General features: G+C 44.7%; 1 protein-coding gene and 1 pseudogene across 2 annotated transcripts; both read left to right on the forward strand.

Moving 5' to 3' along the window:
• Positions 1–815: 815 nt before the first annotated feature.
• Positions 816–16124, forward strand: AKR1E2 (aldo-keto reductase family 1 member E2). Its single transcript, XM_084782415.1, has 10 exons — positions 816–953; positions 2338–2505; positions 3781–3897; positions 4557–4634; positions 5853–5975; positions 9345–9442; positions 11369–11441; positions 11953–12036; positions 13525–13607; positions 14162–16124. Exons 1-10 carry the CDS (start codon positions 915–917, stop codon positions 14202–14204), a joined length of 906 nt encoding a protein of 301 aa, XP_084638541.1. The 5' UTR covers positions 816–914; the 3' UTR covers positions 14205–16124.
• LOC311597885 (FUN14 domain-containing protein 2-like) lies at positions 9774–10423 on the forward strand (annotated as a pseudogene). The gene has a single exon. The product of its transcript is annotated as an FUN14 domain-containing protein 2-like (transcript).
• Positions 16125–23555: the final 7431 nt, after the last annotated feature.

Below are 23555 nucleotides of genomic sequence, written 5' to 3' on the forward strand. Positions count from 1 at the left end.
GCAATGTATCGTGCAGTAAGCAAATCATCCAGACAACAGTCACAATTATCACATGCCACAGAAGACAGCACTTGGGAATAAGGTCAATACAGATAAGAACCTCCACACGTTAGAGTATTAGTAGCTGGATGCTGTCACAAGACCCACACATACTTTGAGTGACAAGTTTCACCACAGAATACAAATGTATTTTGTCAAGGCCATTAGAAGCATAGTGTCAATAATGTTCCACAGATTCTTAACTTTCAATCCTGGCTTTCTAATTCCACTAGACACATCCTGAGAGAATTATATTCCTATCATATTTTCCATTATTAGGGACATGGCAATGACTTTCTCACTTCTGTTTTTCAACATCGGAAAAACCAGCTAAGACAAATAAGATAAGGGAGAAAATAAAGTATTTACAGAACGAGAAGACAGAAACAAAAGTTTCCTTGTTCACAGGTGTTATTTTAATTTATTAATATTTTTAAAGAATCAACATAACAAGCCCTTCTCGAAGTAGCCATTGCAAGGTTGCAAGATAGTTAATATACTCAAACCGATTATTTTCCAGTATAATAGGAACAAACATCAGTCTAAGACATCTGACGTCCAAGAAATAAGCCTGCACCCTAACCTATTCCCCCAAAGCACTGAGAACTGGATCTGGGATTTAGTCAGGTTGCTAGGAGACAGGACTCCTGGGATCCGAGAGGCTTTAGGAGGGGTGAAATGCGCAACCAAACCCAGTCGCCCAGCCTACCAGCCAATCAGAGAACCTTCCGACCCCGTCAGCCAATTAGAATGCTAGAACTTCAGCCAATCACGGCATTACGCCGACTGGACTGTCTGACAAGCTGGGCGCCTTTGGCCGCTGCCTGGCACCTCCAGTGCAAGTTTGTAGCTGAGCCTGTGGGCCGAGGGGAGCCATGTATAACATCCCTACAGTGGGCCTGGGCACCTGGAAGGTAAGGAGGCTCTCCGGTCTGCGGTCGGGCTAAGGGGGATCGCGCCTCATGAATACTTGCTCAGGAACGGTCATAGTCAAGCAATGACTCCTTCCTGACCCGGGCTCTGATCAAGGTCCTGCCTGAAGAGAGATAAAGAGGAGAGTTCGGGCTCCCTCGCAAGAAGCCGCTTTTATTAGATCTAAACACCGGCTCCTTGCCAGGTTGAAAAAGCAGTTAGGCTAACTTTATATAAAGCAAAGTGATCTTGAACCCAGGCTTGTGCGACCCCCAGCCTCCAAAAAACCATTTGTGCCATGTAGCACTTATGCTCTTCCCACACCCAAACCAAGTCTGTATGAAAAGGCCACAAGGAAGCGTGCTAATTTGCACGCTAAAATAAACCAAAAGAAAAGAAAAATAAATACGCTAATGTAAGTTTCTGGCTTCCGCTTAATGGCAAGAGAGATATTTGCTAGTAGTTACATTACTTGCGCAGTAGATAGTAGATGTTAGTAAAAATACTTTTTTAAATAAAACGTGAATGAGTAGGTGGGGAGGATCTTGAATGAATTGGGGGGTGTGATCAATATATATTTTATGAAAAAAATGTTTAGCAAGACGTTTTAAAATAAACGCTTTTCTGGAAATTTTTGTAAAGAGTGGGATTTTTAGGCAATTTGATAATTTGAGTGCTCTTTGGTGCCACATAGTGAAAGCTGACATGGAAGGAACATCAATAAAATAATAAATAAATAAAAACAAGAGGGGAAAGCATTACATTCCCAACACAGTGAAAACACTTAATTCTACCTCCTGAAAACCAGGTATATGAATTTCAAACAACGTGGAAGGTAATGGAAAACCGTAGCAAAACGCGACATTGACTGGTGGTCTTGCTTTGATATAATAGCCAAGGAAACTTTAGGACAAAACAAGGAAGAGTTCAGGCTCAAGGCTAGCCTGGACTACAGTTTTCAGACTTGCTGGAAATGTAGGCTGTGCATCAATAAACTTTTCTCATACGTGGCATATAGGTATCTGATGGGTCTCTTTTGTGGGAATAATTACCTGTTACCCTTAGAGTGGATTCAAGCACCCCAGACTGTTAGTCCTCAAAAGGCTTCATGCCCCAGCTGCTGTCACGTGTTCTGTGATCACCCAGAAAGCGAGACACACAGTTCAGTCCTCTGCAGGAGCTGGAAACACCTGCGGTCTTTCCCCAGATGGGCCAAGGAGCTAGGACAGGATATTAATCTCACTCTGACTTGGGCGTCCCCTGACTTCGGGTCTGGCCGGCACTAGGACTGTTTATGTACTGCTTGGTTCTGCCTTCCCAGGGGAGGCGGGAGGAGCTGGGCTCCCCTGAGGGAGGAGGGGCTCCTCGTGTTTGATCGCATTGCAGGCCCCTCCGGGAGAAGTGACTGAAGCGGTGAAGGTGGCCATCAGCCTGGGGTACCGGCACTTCGATTGTGCTTACTTGTACCAAAACGAAAGTGAGGTTGGAATGGGGATCAATGCCAAGATCAAGGAGGGTGAGGTGAAGAGAGAGGAACTGTTTATCGTCAGTAAGGTAAGGCAAGGCTTCCTGGTTGCCAGGTACAGCAGAGGGTCAGCCCCTGTAGTATTGGGTACTAGGAAAGCTAGAATCATCTAGCCTAAAGGATGTTTCAATTTCCTTGTAGGAATTGGGGGCTCTGGTTTGTAGTTGGTTCTTCTCCAGCTCCTGAGCATGAGAAGTTACATTATGTGTTGATTGGCTTAATTCCTCCCCCCCCCTCTTAAATTGGCCATTCAGATGGATAGGCAAAGTCAGCACCAATCAACAATACGTGGGCGAGCACAAATCTCGGTTGACACCCTTGCGTCTGTGGTGAACAGAATAAAGTTCTAGCCCTGTGAACCCCATCTCCAGGGACACGCCAGAATTCCAAACTCAGTACTAAGAAACCGATGCAGTCACGATAGCTTTACAAACAGGAAGCAAATAAAACAAACCTAAGGCGTGCATGAACACAGCAGGAGTCTCTGGGAGGCAGAGGGACCCTGGAGAAAGGGACAGGGGTCACGTCACCACAGTCACACACATATGACTTTTCCTTGAAACTTAGAGAGTTGGGAACAACGGTTCCTTCCAGGTCTGGCAGTTGCCTTCTCCTGTGAACGAGGCAGCTGCGGTATGTTAATACAAATGAGAAAACAAGCTCTGGCTCCGCAAGCATGAGGAGCAGAGCTCCAGTCCTCAGTGCCCAGGTTAAGAAGATAGGCATAGTTTGTACTTCCTGTGACCCGGAACGCGGGAGGGGGCATGGAGACAGGGTGATCCCTGGGGCTCCCTGGCTGCTAGGCTAGCTGAAGATTCAATGATACACTGATAAGCCAGCCCGCCTCCATCTTGGGCTGCTGGTTGTTTTCTTGTCTTGGATACACTCACCTGCTTAATTTTCATTTACACTTGCTTCGTTGGAGCCTTCATGTTAGCTTCTGTGGCCATTAGTAAACAGATAGCGAGGGGAATAATGACGTAAAAACAATTACGGTTTTTTCTATTCATTATGGAAGGAAATGTGTCTGCATAAATATAAGATAATAAATACAAGACAATTTGAGCTCACCTAGTTTAACACACATAGGGCTCCCTCCCAATTCCTTTCTACGTTGTACCCCAGGAGGGTACTTCTGTGGAAAACCCAATAATCCTTTCCTAAGGGCAATACTACTTACTACTTCCTTCAGAACCTGCCTTGGGTTATTGTCAGAAGCAGGTTTGTGGGAGGGACCAAGGAGTGTGTGACTCGGTAGTTTTAGATTGTGGCCTTGTGACAATTGTCTCCCTTCTCTTCTGCAGTTGTGGTGCACCTACCACAAGAAGTCTTTGGTGAAAACAGCATGCACCAACACCCTGAAGGCCTTGAACTTGGATTACCTGGACCTCTACCTCATACACTGGCCCATGGGCTTCAAGGTGCCACTCAGTTTGTGCCTAGGTCCCTGAAAAGATGCACAGAAATGTCAGCATGGGAGAGGGCTCGGAAGCATCATAGAAAACTTAACGGAAATGCAAATTAGGCTAGAATTTCCAACATTTGGAATGCTTGGAAATTACTAGATGTATATTTTCTGATGCTTGTTACCAGGAAGGTATAATTGGTCACAAGAAAGGCATCAACCCTTTGTCACTGCTCAGAAGAACGACTAGACATTTACCTCTCAGGGTGTCTTTCTCTACCCTCCATCCTTTGTACTCTCTCATGATAGTCACTCATCTTGACGAGAAGTCTTAGAGAAAAGAGGGAGGAGCCCAATGATGTTGTTGGGAGAAAGTCAATCATATTAGGACATGGAGGAAGCCTCCTTGTTCCTCGCCTTTAGAAATCTGAACCGGGCGGGGGCTCAAGCTTTTCTCATACTTCATGGTGAGATTTTGCTGGCCTCGCCCTCCCTTAGCACTCGGTCTAAGGTGGCAACTGAGGCCTGGAGAGGGGAAGTGTCACAGCCACTACAGTAAGCTTCAGTGGCAGGGTCAAGGCTTAGATGCGAATTCACTGCATCCTCTCCCTGTGTAGTCTCCTGATGGAGGAAGCCACAAGCCCCATTAAGCTCCCTTCCTTCTGATTCTCACAGCCCGGGGAAAAAGATGTACCACTGGATTGCAATGGCAGGGTCATACCCAGTAACACCAGCTTCCTAGACACTTGGGAGGTAAGTGGAGCCACGCCAACTTGACACGTCACCATTCCCACAGTAACCAAAATGAAAGCTGCACGAGACCTTGAGCTTCTGTGTTAAAATACATCAGGAAGTATTTCAGATACGTGGTTGACAGGACATGGTGGTTAAATGTTGATTGTCAACACAACACGATCTCGAGTCATCTAGATAAGAATCGGCCTCTGGGCATGTCTCTGAAGACGTTCCTAGAATGGATGAAATAAAGATACAAAAGATTTACCCTAGATGCCAGTAGCATCATTCCATGGACTCAGGTCTTAGAACAAATGAAAAAGGGGCTCAGGCACCCGTGTTCACCCCCCTGTTTCCTAACTGTGGATGAAATGTGACTAAGGCCTTCAGCACTCCTGTGACCCAGACTCAACTTACCATGACGCATTGCCACTTTAACTGTGAGCCAAAAATAAGCCCTTCCTTACATTGCTTTTTTGAGAATCTTGTCAAAACAACAGGAAAAGAAGCTAACACACAGTATGAATTATGGATGAGTACTTGAAAAACTCAAGATGAACTCAAATGAATTTCTCATTAATTTATTTTAGTGTAGAGAATAATACAGATCTCTCTTTTCCCCTCAACTGTTTCTTTTTAAAAATTGAAAGTACCAGGTTTTTTTCTTTCCAGGAAATTCAGAGTATAAGAAAAGAAGGTTAAAAACCCATGTTCCCATCAGCCTAGGGTGGTCACCAACATTGTCCTTACCTAGCTCCTGCAGGTTCCCTTTTAATTGTTACCAAACATAATGTTGGCAATATTTTGAAGCACACATTGGGAAGATAGGAAAAGGAAAAAGTTAGAGGGAAGATGACAAAGTGACAAGTCAGTGTTCAGGGACCAGATGAAGAATGGTGAACGTTTGAGGCAAAGGGAGCAAGAGAGAGCAGGAAGGTGGTGGCCTTGAGAGTCTCCTGAAGTCAACAAAGCTGACAAAGTAGGAATAGAAAATAGGCCACTCCCACTGTGAGCTCTGGTACCCCTGCTGAGATCTAGCCTGAGCTAAATGCTTTGTGTGTATCCTTTCATGTAACTTTTAAGACAGCCCTGGTGTAGATAATATTGACCACATGGTTTTGTAACTTCAAGTAAAATGTGTTGAAAGTGCCAGAAGTCTGTGACAGGCCACTAAGGGGCATGGCTTGTCAGGGGACTAGGGAACTTGAATACTCAGCACATTTCTTTCCCTTTCAGGCCATGGAGGACCTGGTGATTGAGGGTCTGGTGAAGCACATTGGGGTGTCAAACTTTAACCATGAACAGCTCGAGAGACTTTTAAATAAGCCTGGATTGAGATTCAGGCCACTAACCAACCAGGTGAGCTGGTGGGTAGTCCGAAGTCTTACTCAGTGTGGGTGATTTCCCGCCACGTGGAGGTGGATGAGGCATACAACGTGTGTGTGCCAGTATAAGTTGTAATGAGGTAACAGGCCGATGACTGGTGTAGTGGGCAAGAGTCTTTCTTATTTTTTTTTTCTGGGAAATACATCAAAAAAGGGTCTTTGAACCAAGACTAAGTCTGAGACATCTGTCTCCAAGACCTTGAGAAGCTTCAGTTGTGAAGTCTCTGGCTGATTAGGAAATCAAGTCAACAGCTCTGACCCTGAGTACAGTCCACCATGTTTGGAATGAGACCCAGCAGACTCAGCAGTTTCTCCCTCACTGCTCTGCAAGTAGATGATGAGTCAGGGCGAGCTCATTCAGGTAACCCATCTCTGTCAACATCTTCTGTGCCTCCATCACAGAACTGAGTGCATGGAAGTTGGTCCTGTCAGAACAACTACTACTTAAAAAAAAAAACCTTTTGAGTTTTTGTGAGTTTTACAGCATACACCCCAGTTCCCTCAGCTCTCTAGCACTTCATGTCTGCTTCTTGCCCTCACAGCATTCTCCCAAAATTAACACACACACACACACACACACACACACACACACACACACTTCCACAACTACCACCACCACCACGACCAACAACAACAACAACAGCAAAAGCAAAGCATAGAAAACATCCCATCCCGGAAGGTGCAGTATATTAAAGCGTATCCCATAGTGTATCGCTCTGTCCACCCATCTTCACTTTCACATGTTCATTGCAACGAGTCATCGGTTTAGTTTGAAAGGTCTAACTTCTGTGCCACCATCAACACTTGGATCCTCTTTGGGACCCCTCCCAGTTATCCTGTTGTTGCTCTGTGTCATGGAGATCCTGCAGCTTGGGAACAGCAGGCCTGGAGCCCTTTCCCGAATCTTAGCCATTCACAGATGATAGAGATTTAAGGGAGGGGGGCAACTCGGAGACTTAGATCTGTGCCTGGATGGTGGCTGACCAGGTCAGCACATTGGCTCTCCCTTATCTGTACCACCAGGGCAAGCTCTCCAGCACTGCTCCAGCTAGGCCACCCAGTGTCACCATCCGCAAGAGGCAGGGCCAGCTCATCCACTCTCATGGCCCAGTGGTCAGCTCTCTCGATTGCGTCAGGTATCAAGGGACAAGGGGACAGGACATCTTCCTTCCCACCCCTGACCTGGGCCACCTCATGTCAGATGAGTGACACAGCCAGCTCTCCCATGCTGTAGCACTCAGGGCCAGCTCACCTGTGGTCTCTCAACTAGGGTCAGCTCTGCTGTGTTGTCCAAGCAAGAAGCAGGGCCTGCCCTCCCAAGTGCAGCAGCTCATGAGGGGAATGGCCAGCTCACCCACTGTCATGACCCCAGGGCTAATTCTTGCAGCTGTGGAAGGTAGTGAGAGGCAAGGGAGGTTGGGAGGGCGTCACTTCTATGCTCGTGCCACCCCACAGCAGGTGAGTTGCAGGGTCAGTCTGTCACACTTACCCCCCCTGGGCGCCCTCACTCCCACCACCAGGGCCAGCCCCACTGTTCTGCCTGGGAGAGGCCTGCAGGGCCCACTCTCCAGGTGAGCGAGGGGACAGCTCTCCAGAGTGCACCATCCAGTGAGGGGTAGAATCAGTTATGCACAGCACCAGGACATCTACTGGTCCACTGGTCCCTGCAGCTGCCCCAACCAGGGACACCCCATGTTCTCTAGTGGTGATGTGAACAGCTGACATTGACACTGACCCCTGGTGGTGCGTAGCCATGGACTCAGACATGGCCCACGGTGTCAGCTTGAGCTGAGACCTCACCATGGCCCCAGGGGTTGCAGCTGGCCACTCACAACCAGCTGCTCCTTAGTCTCCAGTTTCGTCTCTCTCCGTAAGGCTCAAGCTGCTCCACCTCTCTTTCTCTTCCATCTGACCACTACATATGTGCACACTGTGATATCTCACACCGCAGGCTGGCCACATGGTGGTGGCCACTGGGTGCCATCTTGCATGGGGAGGCATCAAGTGGGTGTCTGTGAACCACCTGTGCCGTGAGATGGAGGGCAGGTCTGTGGGTGGCATGGCAGTCCACAGGTCTCTGTCTCTCTTCCTCCTCCCATATTATGCTGCCCAGATCTGATTTTATTTGATTTGGTTTGATTTTTATGAGTCCTAGGCATAAGACAGCTTTGGCCACTGAGCCAGGCATCAAACTAGGATGAACAAAAGACTGCCATCTACTCTGCTCCTGGCTGATGTACACCACCAAGGTGTCTCTTTGCCAGTTGTGGGGTGGGATGGGGGTGTTTCTTTACAGCTCCTATGGTTAGGTGATGCAGTGGGTAGGTATGACATGGATCTCGATTCTTGTTAAGTTTTTGGAGGCAGATGACCAAGTGTGTTCAGAAAACCAGGCTTCTCATAGACCTCTCACCCCAACTAAGGAAAGCAACCGCTCCCTTTCACTCTCCCAGCCCGTACACATTGCCACCAGAAGGGTAGCGGGTAACGCTGTCCTTACCTATGCTGGCAGGGTGCAGAAATGAGTCTTCCCCTCCTGCCTGCCCTTCCTGTCCTGCTGCAGCACATGCAGACCCTCAAGCCTCGCACACTTTGCATGTTTGCAGGCTATTGTCACCAAGATTCAAGTTTACTGACCAGAGAGATTTTTGTCTGAATTCGGTTGTAGGTGTAGCCCAAAACTGAAACCAGCTTGGGCATGTGAAGTTTTTCAATAAATATTTGTTGAATGGGCGAAATTAGGTAATTTCCTGTGACAAGTCCATGCTGCAGGGGACATGAACACACTTTCAAGAGACACCTCCCTGGAATTTGAGCTTGCGGCATGTGGCACGGTCCTAAGCGCTAAGCCACAGGCTGTAATTCTCCTCAACTCCCTCTAAATAAGTCTGTTTGTAACCTGGAATTGTGCATGAGAAAATGGAGAAGGCAGAAGCACTGCTCTCCAGGCTTGTGTTTGAAACTCCAGTTCTGGTGACAAAAGATAGCCAATAAGCAAATGAAATGTGTTGGGTAATCTAAGTTCTGTAGTGGAAACTAGGGAGGGAGAAAGTGGGGGTGGATTCAGACTTGTCCTGCTTTTTCCTGCGTGATGGAAGAAAGCCTTGCTGAGCAGACGATGTTGGGATGTCTGAGAGTCCAGTGACTCGGCCATTTCGAGCACCTGGCATCACGGAGCTGGCAGAGACCAACCTACTCATTCGTAGGTGGAGACAGCCAGGGCATAAGAGGGCCCTTGTACCTATCTGTTGATGCTGACGTTGTTAAGGATGTCGCCTCTTCAGTGCTTTCCTAGCATGCAGTTGGCCTGAATAATTTTGGTGCACTGTGATTCTGTTTGTAGATTGAATGCCATCCATACCTTAATCAGAAGAATCTGATTGAGTTTTGCCATGAAAGAGATGTGTCTGTGACTGCATACCGTCCTCTTGGTGGCTCAAGGTAAGGACTCATCAGAGACTGCTAATCCACATGTGGGCCGACACTAGATGCTCCCCTAGGCTTCGCTTGCTCCGGCTTCTGATGCCGTGTTCAGTGCACCTGTAACCCCAGCACTTTGGAGAGAAGGGAGAGAGATCAGAAGTTCCAAGTCATTCTCAGCCTACATAGCAAGCTCAAAGCCAAACATGACACCCTGACTAAAATAAAATAAAACAGCTAATTGTAGTCATGGCTAAAATAAAATGGCTTACTTTTATCCTTGCCTGGGTAGATTCTTGACGGTTACTGTCATAGTCTCAAAAATCTCTTGTACTGATACTAGTTCCCCGAAATGGCCAAAACAAGCCAAGGCAACTTCAACGGAAAATTTGAGGCGCTTGATCTTGCAGAAATAAGTAAAGAGCAAGCAGGGTGGCGTTAGATGTTGGGGCAGGAATCAGGGAGCATCCAGGATGGTGTCAGCTGTTTGGGCAGGAATCAGGGCCAGCAGTGGCGAAGTGTAGAGTAGCAACCCAGCTGCTCACTAGAGGTGTTCCTGGATGGTGCACCAATTTCATGTTCCTGGCAGTTGGGAAATTTGCTGTGACAGCTGTAGCAGGTGGATTCTTTCTCCTTCACCTGGCAGACCATACTGGGTACATCAAAGTTACTGGCAACGAGTAGAAAAGAACATGAAAAAAACACACAAAGAGCAGCTGAAGATCTGTGAGAACAAGCCAGCCCCAACTGAGGTCAAGGGCAAAGCTGAGGAGGTGGTGTGATTTGTAAAGAAGAGTGTTCTAGTGACTGGGGGATTGTTTGAAGGCTTTCTCCTCAGCACGGCATCCTAAGAAGCTCACTTCAGCGTTCTCTTTTTGTTGGTGTTTGTTTCTTGCCAGCAGCTTCTAGACTCCAACACAGGACAGTGGGCACTCCCTTTCCTCCTCTTGTCCTGTGCCTTCCTCCCTGTTGTGGCAAATCTGAACGGCTTCCATAGGCTTCTCCTGGTATAAGGCTAATACAGGCCTTCTCATGAGCTGCATGTGCTGGAAGAGACAATAGACATGAATTCTTCCAGTACACCGCTATCTTGGTTGATGTGCAGCTTAACAACATGTTCCTTTTCCCCTATGTAAGATCCTTTTCCAAACTTGTTTTGGAAAAGCAGCATATAGCTACTGTATTATATACTTGCTATAACTAAGAAGACTGATGATAAAGTTAACTTCTGCTAAAGATGTATGACGTAATGTAGGCATTGCATTTGGTAGGCCTTCATGGAAACCTAATGGGCAGTCTGACGAGTCATCCTCGGTTGTTACAATCCAGTCCAGAAATGTTTTCCACCATACCACATACTGTATCTCATGACTGTTTCAAGTGACTTAGGTGGAAGAAGGAAAAAATTGTTAGATGTTCATATTATAGAAAGGGATCTATTGCTTTGAATTTTGAGGTATTTTTCACATTTTTTAAAATAGTAGGGGCAGCAGTGTTCCTGTATGGAAATTCTGTTTGTTTGTTTGTTTGTTTGTTTATGCAATTTGTATGGAATACAACATTTAAGTGAGAATTTTAAAGAGATGTTCCAGGCATTCAGAATTGAGACTAGCACATGTGAAATAAATTATTTCCATAAAAATAAAACTCAAAAAACAAACAACAAACAAATCTCTTTTACTAAAAGTTGTTACTGTAAGAAAATAGTAAACCTTACCCAAGCCTGTTGAAATCTGCCAGTAATCTCAGCACTCAGGAGACAGAGCCAAGAGGACTGAATTTGAGCCTAGCTAGGGATATGTAGTGAGTTGCCCTAAAAAACCAAGCAAACAAAATAAGTGAAATAAAATTTAAAAATAGTAAGTTTTTAATTATAGAGAAAAGTTATTTTTTAGCACTTGTGTTGACTAATGTCTCAAGTCCACACGCTTTGCTGTGCCTCTCTAGAAACGGTGTTGAGTTGATGGATAATTTTGTCGTTCAGAAGATAGCGAAGAAGCACGGGAAGTCTTCTGCTCAGGTATGTGGGAAGAGCCGTCACGTGCCAGGATCACACTTCTCCACGACCTTTCCCCACAGCCCCGAGCTTTGTCAGTTTCTAGGAAGGGGTCAGTCCACCCTGCACAAGTTGAGTCACCAGAACTCCCCATAAGTTGGTTGTTTCCATGTTTGCATCCAATCGGCACTTAGGATGCCCTCCACTGTCACTTCCTCTGCCCCACCAACTACCTGGACAACCAGTGTGAGAGACGAAGCATTAAAGTCAGCTTTTTCCTAATGCCCTGGTCATCTGCGGGAACTGGGTACATACTGAAGGACCCCAGTAAAGGTGTGGGTGGGTCCTCTGATCTCCGCCTTAGGCCAATGGCCTTGATTACTGATATACTGACAGAGCAATTCAGTTTCATCCCTAAAGGACTTTGAGATGAAAGAGACTTTTAAGCTCTCCCTATATAATGGAAATGAAATATTGCAATGCCTTAGCTTTGGTTCCATCTGTTTATTGCTGTGTGAAACTTTCTTTCCTACAGATTTTGATCCGATTTCAGATCCAAAGGAACTTGATAGTGATTCCCAAATCTGTCACCCCAAGTCGGATTAGGGAGAATATCCAGGTGGGCATTTCCTGATCATGACGTAAGGAGCACTGAGTAATTTTCATAATGAACAAACAACGCCACAGATCTCTATGGCCTTCACCTGGCAGAGGTGTATTCCTCTGTAAACTGTGTTGGTCATCAGCCCTTCACCTAGTGAGTCAGGACAAGCTCTTACTCCTTCCTGTCCCCTCTCCATCAACTTCCCGAGGGCTGGATGTTGACTGCCACACTAACCCTCAACAGAAGCTAGAGATGCCCAGTGTGTGCTCAGGAGGAAGGAATACAGGGTTGGCAACCATCTAGGCAGTCTGGGCCCTGTAGGGTGTGTCCACTGATCTTTTGAGGGCAGCAGCTCTGGATGTTACGTTCCTCAACTTCTGCCTACTGACATTTAAGAATCAGTGAAAACTAATGAACTAGACGTCTTATGTAGCTACAGCATGTACAAAATATGGAGGGAGAGCAGCCTTTTTGAAGATAATCTTTTAAAATTCAACCAAGAATCATAGCAGAAATGGGGACTGTATTGAGGACAGAGAACTAGGTCAGTTTATGAGAGGCTCCAGAAAGTGCGAGTTAGCTCTGGAAAAGCAGGAGGCGGCTGTGTGAGCCTAACCTGAGGAAAAGTATCAAGGACAGCAGGCTATGGGCTTCTCCTCTGAGCTGGCCAAAGTCTTTCAGTACAAGCCGTAGACCGTAGACTCTCTGTGACAGCTGAGAGTACCCAGTCAGTATGGCTGTATCACAGAGACACCAGCCTTGGTTTGGGTATCTATTCTAATACTGTTTATTCTGCCCACGGGTCTAAATGAATCCAGCATTGAGGCCACCTCTCTTCAATTCCCTTGGATACTGGGTGGCTCTTTTGGCCAGACCTGAGGACAGTCATCTTCCCAAGGTAGGGGTTGCAGTCCCAGAGCTTTCCCCACTTTGGGCGTGGTAAAGCCACTGGGAGTTTTCCTGTTCATTCTCCTTGGAGTTCGACCTTCGGCCACGGTGGGTCATGGCCACTGTGAGATACTGGTTTTGGCGGTGTTGATCAGAGTGCGTTAGGTCCTCAGGTGTGTTGGAGAGGGAAGGGGTAGGAGAGTTAGGCGTAGTATTTGAAAATGAAGTTCCTTAGAAAGCTCTTGTGTGATTATAATAGCGGTAGAGTCCGCACCAGCTGGGTTCCTGGTTGATAGGGTGGAAGAAGGATTTTTCCTTTTACAAGAAAGAGGTAGACCAGTGGAGAAAGTGCTCTGTGTTTCTACATCCTCCCCTGGGTTCCTCGCCGCCCCCCCCCACACACACACACAATATGAAAACAATATATAGCTCATCTTCCCAAGGTTTCTTAATGTAAGTGAGGCTATGCCAGTGTCAGTCAAGTGATGAAAATCAACGTGTGTTTTGGGAAGTTCTAAGTGTCTCATGAAGAACTTCTTTCACATCTTGGTGTCTAGGGAAGACAGATGCCAGTTAAATGGGGCTTACCGTGAATTTTCTATGCTTTGGTTCCAGGTATTTGATTTTGAATTAACAGAAAAAGATATGGAGGAGCTACTCAGCCTGAACAAGAACCTCCGTTTGGCCACATTCCCTACGTAAGTCCATCTCCCCCACTTCCTTGATGACTGGTTCGGGAGCTGCTGTTTACTTTTATGTTTCAAGCTTAATTAAACCATACTGCAACTCTTTCCTGTTTAAGGTTGAGCCAGTGAATGGAGACAGTGGCTAGTTTATATACTAGAGATAGAAAAGCACCGCTCTGCCACTGAAAAGATTTCCTTTAAAAATACCTGTGGTGCATGCCTTTAATCCCAGCACTCGAGAGGCAGAGGCAGGTGGATCTCTGTAAGTTCAAGGGCAGCCTGGGACAGCCAGGGCTACAAGAGAAACCCTGTATCAAAAAACTGAAACCAAAACAAAAAAACAAACTAACAAAAACAAACAACAAAAAATGAACAAAACACCTGTTGCACTGGGTGGTGGTAGAGCACCCAGGAGGCAAAGACAGGTCGATCTGTGAGTTCGAGGCCAGCCTGGTCTGCAGAGCCAGTTCCAGGACAGCCAGAGCACGCACAGAGAAACCCTGTCTCACAACCCCAAAAGTACCTTTTCCTTGTTTCTTTTTCTCATTTGTGGTTCTCTTGCTCAGAACTGAAAAGCACAAGGACTATCCTTTCCACATAGAGTACTGAAGACAGAGCCGCTCGCCGCCGTGTCTGCCCAACAGAAAGAGACAACCAAGGGCATCAGCACCGATCCACCTCCGCAAGCATGACAACGGAGTCAGAGCAGGGAGAATCCTGCCTAGAACAGAGGACCAGTTCTCAGAAAAACATAAAGATCTAGGGATGAGAGAGGGAAGTACCTCTATGGCTGTGGCCACTACCAAGTTGTTAGAGAGAGCTAAGCACAGAGAATAATGTAATTTATGTCAGGTGGTCCTTATGGCTTCTATTCTCTGAAATGAGATGCTCATGGCTCATGAATTAAAATTCCCTTCACATTTTAAAAAAACCTACTTCACCGAAGTGCTTGAATAACATGTAAGATTTGACAAATTAGTATAATTAATAGCCATGAGTTGGCTTCGTTAACCACCAGGCTGAGGCGAATTGTGTTTTATCCCCATACTACTCTCTACCTTTCCTGAATTTTCTATATGATTTTAAAGTAAAATCTACCTGTACTTAAGAGAAGAAAAATTATTAAGCTGAGGCTCTATCAGAAAAATAGTGTTTTTATTTTTCTTATTTAAAAACTTTTAAGACTGTGTGTGTGTGTGTGTGTGTGTGTGTGTGTGTGTGTGTGCACGCGTGCGTGTGTGAGTATGTGAGTGTGTGTGTATGAGTGAGTGTGTGCGTGTGTGTGTGTGTGTGTGTGTGCGCACGTGTGTTCAGAAGTGTGTCTTCACATATATATGCAGCTGAACCTACGTGTGCATGCGTGTGGAGTATTCACTTCTCTCACAGTCTGACTTCCAAAAAGAAGTGAAGGAATCTCCTTGGTCTAGGTCCACAAAAGAGATTTGCTACAGGGAGTCATTTGCTCCTGATGCAAGAAGCTCAGGTGAAGCCGGCAGGCAGTGTGGGTAGACCTGGGGTTGGGTGGCCTGCTGCTTAGACTATCCACAAAGGCCTCTACTGCCGGCTGCATCTCATTTAGCAGACCCTGACTCCGCCTCAGCCCCACTACCATAAACACTTATTTTTTTCTATATTTACAACTCCTTATCATTTATTAAATTTGTCACTATATATAAGTTAGTTAGCTATTAAACTGCACCAACATAAAGGCATGATAATTAAGTGGCATCATACATAGAAAGTGCATGACACAGTCATTAGCAAATGAGATCCTCCACTCGGGTGCATGCGACTACACCTGGACGTTCCGTGTTGTCTTATCTCCGAGAGTCTAGTACTGACATCTAACTGCAGTATTTTGTATGTCTCTGGTGACCTATACAGGAACCGCTGTCACTGATCACAGCTCGCATTAGGCAGATTCTTTGGCTCGTGGGTTGTATGTCTTTGGTATGGGCAGGGGTCATTACTTTCTACACAACAGCAATGGGGATGAGGATTGAATACCACACTAGTGATTGTCCAGACCTTGTTCCTGTCTGTCTTATGAGAATATAAAATCTCAGCGCTGTCCCCTAGTCAACCCTTGGTTGGATTAAAGAAGACTTGGGAGTCCCAGGACCTCACATAAGGACACTGACAACCCCTTGAGAACATGCTTTCAAACTAATTGTATTTTAACAAGCACACGTGAATATTAAATTCAGACCATAGCCATGTCTATGCCAACAACATCTAAACACCACCACTACCCCCTTTGGTAAGGAAGTGTGTGGTGTCTCCTCCTGTGTCAAAGGTTTGGCATCCAGGTGTCTGCCAAAACACAGAGAACCTAAAACCTGATGGTGCCACAGAAACAGTGTTTTTCAACTTTATTTCAAAAAGCAAATTTGTAATTCCTTCTTCCCTTTTGTGTGAGCGGAAGTAGGGGTCATTTTGCCTGGTGGGTCCCTCTTCATTCTTAAGAGTAGCCCACGCTATTGCACCTAAGCCTATCCTCATGAACCCTCAAGAAAGGTACTATTTTTATTTTTAAAAGTCACTGTTTCCTCACTTGTAACTGAAAAGTTTGATGTCTACCGGGCTGCCCAGCAGTAAAACTGCATTTTGTGCAAGGCCTCAGAATACTGGATGTAGATTCATGGGATATAAGCCCTTCTAGTTAGTTCCAACTTGTGTCAACTTGACGCGACCTAGAATCATCTGGGAAGAGAGTCTTAATGAATTATATGTAGATCAGGTTGGCCCGTGGCCACGTCTGTGAGAGATTCCCTTTACTGTCAATTGGTAGAGGATGACAGAGCCCATTGTGGGTGGTGCCACTCCTTAGGCAGGGGACCCAGAACGCTCCCTTTAAGATATGAAAAGAGAAAGCTAGCTGAGAGCAAACAAGTAAGCAAGTGAAGTCCCAGGTGTTTATTTTCTCTCTGCTTTTAACTGGATATGATGTCACTACTTAAATTCCTGCTTTGACACTATTAACTGTACCAAGGAGGATCCAAAGAAGGATGCTTAAATCTCACTCAGGGGAAATAGAATAGACAGCGGAAGTGGATAAAGAGAGGCAACAGGTTAGGAGAGGGAGTGTGGGGAGAAGTGAGGGTGGAAATCAGACCTGGGCAGCCAGGGCAAGAGGACAGAGGGCCTGTGGAGAGAAGAAAATCCATAGGGGCAGGCAGGGGCGTCTCTGGCAAGCAGGAGAACTGTGACAGAATAAGTTCCTGTCTCTGTCCTACATGGACATGTCCTACTCTGACATGGACTCTGGGAGGATGTGGGGCGACTCTAGCTGACATTCTTAGTAGCAGGGGTCATGGAGGCTGAAGAGGACACCCTCTAACTAGACAGGACACCTAGTGGAGGAAGGAGAACTCCAAACCACCCACAAATCAAAATTTACCCCGCCTACATCACGTGCAGGGATAAAAATAGAGCAGAGATTAAAGGAATGTCCAACCAATGCCTAGCCCACCTTGAGACGCACACTAGGTGAGAGAGGCAACCCCTGACACTATTAACTATGCTACGCTATGCTTGCATGGGAGCCTAGTATAGTTGTCCTCTAAGAGGCTGTACCCAACAGAGGATCAAAAAAGATGTTGAGATTCACAGGCAAACATTTGGACGAAGCACAGGGAATCTTGTGGGAAAGTGGGGGTAAAGGTAGAAGAACCTGGAAGTGACAAGAGCTCCACACAAAGAACATAGCCAACTAACCAGACCCCAGAGCGGCTCGTTGAGACTAAAGCATCAACCAAGGACCATGCAAGGACTGGACCCAGGTAGACCCTCCTACACAGATTTAGCCAATGGGCAGCACAGGTTTCCTGTAAGACATGAATGGGAGCAGGGACTGTCTCTGACATGGACTCTGTGGCCTGCTATTTGATCACTTCCCCCTGGAGAGCTGCCTAGCCAGGACATAGAGAAAGAGGATGTGTTCAGTGATGGTGTGACTTGATGTCCTGGGGTGGGTTGGGAGAGGAGGCTTCCTTTTACTGAGAAGTAGGAGGGATGAGGGAAGAGGGAGGGAGGGTAGGACAGGAGGGAGAGAAGGGAGGGGCTACGAGTTGGTTTCTCCAGTGAGATTCCCTTGGAGGAAATGATAATTTCATTTGCAAGTGCCTATCCATTAGAGATGCTTCTGTGTTAGGGATGGGATCGTGTCATGTCTAGGACCCCCATCTGGCACAGGCCTGTGAGGCCCTGTGCATGCTGCCCCAGTCTCTATGACTTCATATATATGTCAATCTTGTTGATTTAGAGGACCTTGTCTTCTTGGTGCCCTCTATTCCTACTGGCTCTTATACTGTTTCTGCCTTCTCTTCCACAAGGAACCCTGAGCCTTTAGGTGGGGATTTAATGGGGACATCCCACTTAGGGCTGAGTGTTCCAAGGTCTCTTGCTCTTTGCATAATATGTAGTGCTGGGTCTCTTCATTTGTTCCCATATGCTGCAGGAGGAAGTATCTCTGATTATGGTCGAATAAGGAACTGATCTATGAGTATATCAGAGTGTCATTAGGAGTCTGACATTACTAAGTCATATAAATTAATAATTGATTTTACCCTAGATACCTAGGCTACCTAGGCTCAGGTCACAGGTCCTTGGTCATTCAAACAGTGTCCAGTATGGGTTCTATCTTGTGGAGCTGGCCTTACGCCAAATCAAATATTGGTTATTTACACCAATGAGTCTTGTGCCACCACTGAACTAGTATATCTTGCCAGCAGGACATCATTATAAGTCAATACGTTTATAGCTTGGTTGGTGTTTACATCTCTCCTTTTGTAGCTGCAGAGTACCTTCTTGTATCAAAGATATTAATTGGCATATTGGGGTGAAGTCTCTATGTAGGCACCAGCTTGACTTTTCCATGTTCAGTGAATTATGAGGCTATTGTCTTCAGCAATGGGACCTTGCTGTCAGTTTGTGGAGAGCAATCTCTTGGCAACAGCTTGGGTTGTTTAATGATTTCCATGGGACCCCTTTGGACAATAGTGAAATTAGATACAACCTAGTCCCAGCATTAGAAGCCTATTTGGTGACAAGAGATGGCTAATTGGGGCTCTGTCTCCCTCATTTTTTGGTGAGTTCATTTAGATCACTTTCACATATGTACATATTTTAGAAAACTTCTACTGTATTAGGTTTCTTTTCTTCCCCTCAAATAACCCTTAATTTTATATCTTTCCTTAGTCCCTCCCTCTTCTCCTTCTTCACTCTATTTCTCCATTTTACCCTTCCCTCCCATCTATTCTATTTCCCTTTCTTAGAGGAACATATCTGCTCGCCCTTACTCTATGCCTAGCCTCTGTTTTTCTGCATATTGTAGCATGCTTTTCATTGACTTGACAACTATCAACACTTAAGTAAATACATATCATATTTGTCTGAGTCAGGGTTACCTCACTCAGTTTGAATTTTTCTACACTCATCCATTTACCTGAAAAATTCATGATTTCATTTATTGTAATGGCTAGGTGACATTCCGTTCTGTAAATGCACCACATTTTCTGTATGCATTCATCTGCTGAGCGTCATCTATGTTTCCTCCAATTTCTGGCTTTTATGAATAGAGCAGCAATGAGCAAATGTCATTGTGGTAGGGCGAAGCATCCTTTGGCTGTATGCCCAAACACAGTATACTTGGACCTTGATTCCCATCTTCCCAAGGAACCATTGTATTGATTTATATAGTGTGGCTGTGCAAGTTTGCACTTCTACCAACCATACTCCACATCCTCGCCAGTATGATCCATTACTTGTTTCATTGATAGTAGCCATTCTGATGGATGTAAGATGAAATCTCAAAGTAGTTTGGATTTGCCTTTCCCTGATGACTAAGGACATTGAATATTTCTTTAAGTGCTTCTCCTTCATTTGTGTTTCCTCTAAGGAGAATTCTTTGTTATAATTCTTATCCCCATTTTAATGAAGTTATTTATTTTCCTAATATCTAGTTTTTTAAGTTCTTTATATGGTTGGGCTATTAGGCCTCTATTGGATAGTTGGTTGGTAAAAGTCTTTTTACATTTTTTCAATTGTTGCTTTGTCCATCTGATGGTGTCCTTTGCTGTACAGAAATTTCCAGTTTCATGAAGTCCCATTTGTTAATTACTGATTTTATCACGGGAGCTGTTGTTGGTGTTCTGTTCAGAAAATCTTTTCCTGTGCCAATGAGAAAGCAATTATTGCCTCTTCTTATTTGCAGTTCTAACAGGAGGCAGCAGCCACTTATGGTGCTGTTTGACCTTAAGGTTCCTTGTTTCTTTTATTAGGTGTGATTATTGGCAGTTTCACACATACCTGCATTGCCCCGTACTGCTGCCATGCTTGGCATCTGTTACTTCCTTTCCTTCCCACCATCCTCTTTCACTTCCCTCTTGGCTCCCCAGAGGCCCCATTGCTGTCTTTTTCTCTACAATTTCTTTTTTAAATATATTTCATTAATTTATTCATATTACATCTTAATTGTTATCCCATCGCTTGTATCCTCCCATTCCTCCCTCCCTCCCATTTTCCCCTTACTCCCCTCCCCTATGACTGTGACTGAGGGGCACCTCTTCCCCCTGTATATGCTCATAGGGTATCAAGTCTCTTCTTGGTAGCCTGCTATCCTTCCTCTGAGTGCCACCAGGTTTCCCCATGCAGGGGACATGGTCAAATATGGGGTACCAGAGTTTGTGTGAAAGTCAGTCCCCACTCTCCACTCAACACTGGAGAATGTCCTCAGCTATTAAAAACAAGGAATTCCTGAAATTTGCGGAAAAATGGATTGAACTAGAAATGATCACAATGAGTGAGTTAACCCAGGAGCAGAAAGAGTCAAATGGTATATACTCACTTATATCTGGACACTAGCGCAAGGGGCATGTCCCATGAAAATCTTCACTTACCAGGAAAGTGGGACAGAGGGGAAGACTTCCTATAGGTGAGAGAAGCAAGGGAGAATGGGGAAATAGAAGGATCCAGAGGGTCCTAGAAACCTACAAGAAGAACATTATGACAGGCAGATCTGGGCCCAGGGGTCCTGTTCGAATTATGGCACCAGCCAAGGACAAGACATGCAATAAACTTCTAACCCCTACCCAGATCTAGCCAATGGACAGGACATTCTCTACAGTTTCTTGCACTGTAAAATCACCAGAAAAAGAAACAAATAACAAAAGCAAGTGAATGCTGAGGAATGTCTTCAGGCTTAAGTTTTAGAGAAAATAAAATTACACTCATTCGAATTTAAATTTACTTTGCAATGGAAATGTAATGCTCTGACCTTCTTTCAGATGTGGAATCAGAAAACTGGGCCTCTACTTTGGTATCTTCAAGCACTATAATTTTTATATTATTTCCTTTTTCTTGCTATGGATCTAGTTTAAAAAAAAATTTTTTAAAGAGAAAAAGTTCACGTCATTATTCTTTAATGGACGTAATTGTGATCATTGGCTTCTCAGTTCTGGTGATTTTAAGACTAGAAGTTACATGTCTCAGTGGATACGTGTGCTTCCTCACACTGGAAACACATAAAGATAAATAGAAAGGCATAAAAATGGGACAAAATTTATCCTTGGTAAATTATTAATAGAAACTATTTGCTTTGTTATAAAGTTGGAGGATTGGCAGGGTGGGCACTGTCTGTTTTATGCTTAACTGTTGAAAAATAGTCACCTGTTTTCTATAGTTTACAAATATACATTCCAACCCAAAGGATGTGAGAGTTCCCATTTTTCCACATTGACTGCCTGCCGTTGTTCTTATAGCCACTCCAGAGGGTATGCAACCATGTCTTACTTGAGTCTAATTACCCTTCCATAATGAACTCACAATGTTCAGAATATTCTCGTATCCTGTCTGACCATCTGTGTGCCTTTGAGAAATGCATCAAATCCCATCGAGCTGGGATTATAGGTGGTAGTAAGCTGCCCAATGTGGATGTTAGGAGCTGAACTCAGGACCACCACTCAGTTCCATGCAACAAGATGAAGAACCTAAAGTTCCTTGGCAGTGTTGTAGAGCATTTGGGTGATAAACAGAATTGGTTCATTAAACAGAGAAAAGTGTATTCTATAGGTGACCAATGCTAATTGCTCCTTGAAGTCTATAGTTCTCCATAGATACGCCTAATTTACTGGGCCTGGTGAATACAGCGAGGCTTAAGGGAGATGTGAAGGCAGTTCTTTTCTGAAAAGAGATAAAAGGCTATGCATGTCACAAATACTTTCCGCCCTACTATATGAGTTAGTTGGGGACTTTGCCTTTATAAGTTAACTCTGGGAAGCACTCAGTGTCAGAGTTTGGCTGCTGAGTCCACTTTGTGTCCCTAAGCATGATCAGCTTTGGAATGTGCATTGAATAAAACGTGCATATCTGACCGAGATCTAAACAAAGAATTCTCATTAGCAGAATATCAAATGGCTGAGAAACAGTTACAGAAATGTACAACATGAGGGAAATATACACCAAAAATACTTTAAGACTACAATTTACCTGTCAGAATGGCTAAGATTGATAATCAAAAGTGATAGCCAATGCTCTCAAGGTTGTTGAATAAGGGGAATACTCATCCATTTGCTGGTAAGGGTGCAATCTTATATATACACTGAATGAAATTAGTGTGGCAACTGCTCAGAAAGTTGGGAATCAATCTAAATCAATATTGAATATACCACTTTCAGGCATATATTCAGAGGACATCCAATCCTACCACAAGGACACGTGTTCAAAAATGTTTTTGTTGCCCTACTCATAATAGCCAGAAATTGTAAATAATCTAGATTTTCCTCAATAGAAGAACGGATTAAGAAACTATGGTACATTTACATGAGTATTGCTCAACACTTTTTTAAAAATGACATTATGAAATTTGCATTAAAATGGATGAAACTAGAAAAATATCATACTGAGTGAGGTATTTTGACCCAGAAAGATTAATAGGATATGTATGTACTTATTTGTGGATATTAGCTGTTAGGCAAATGATAACAAAGCTAAATTCTTAGACCCAGAAAAATCAGGTATATAAAGGAACACAAAGATTTCCTTGGATGAGGAAATAGGAGAGAGTGTATGGGTGGACTGGGGAAGGAGATGAGAGCATCTTCATGGGAAGGTGATCTTAATGAAGTAATGGTGGCAATCTCATCCAAATAAGGAGAGGGATGAAGTCCCAATTGGCCACCTCTTATCACCAAATAGTAACCCAGTACTGGGACTAGTGTACGGGAATTTTAATTCAGAACATGGCTGCTCTGGCAAAAGATCACATCCAAAGGCCTCCCAAGTCTATGTGAGCCAGCTTTAATGTAAGCATCCTGGGTGGTGATGTCACACACCTTTAATCCCAGGAGACAGAGGCAAGTAGATCTCTGAGTTCAAGGCCAGCCTGGTATAGAGCAAGTTTCAGGTAAAGAGAAGCTTAGGTCCAAGGGTGATGGTATACATCCTTAATCCCAAACGATGAAGGTATAGTTAGTTTGTTAGAAGGAATCACGTGTGTTTGAAAGTGATGACTAATTTAGTGGTAGAAAAAGTGAAGAATCAGAGAAAGGTTTGACAGAACTCTTGGGAGAACAGCACAGCAAAGGGGGGCTATTGAAGGGCAGTGTAGAAAGGAAAGAAGTTAGTTTTATAGAACGAGGTTGAAGAGAGAACAAGCTAGAAACACGTGAAGATAGAAAGAGCCAGAAAATGAGAAGGAGCCAAAAGATTAGAACATATTGCCAAAGTTAGTGTGAATACAAGTCAAAGCTGAGAGAAGCCAGTTTGGATCACTCATCTTGGAAAGGAGTTTGAGCCAGAACAGCTGAGTTGAACCAGCCAGTCTGAGTTAAGAAAGAGCTGAAAAGGGTAAGATTATTCAGCAGTAAGTCTCAGAGGCTGAAAACATTCTAGGCCTAGATTAGAGTGCATGGAGACCAGAAACTTCCAAGACTAGGTTAGGAGATGGAGGCCGTAAGCCTT

Source organism: Acomys minous (genome assembly GCF_964271855.1).
Source record: "Acomys minous genome assembly, chromosome: 5".
In the NCBI taxonomy this organism is placed as follows: Eukaryota; Metazoa; Chordata; class Mammalia; order Rodentia; family Muridae; genus Acomys; species Acomys minous.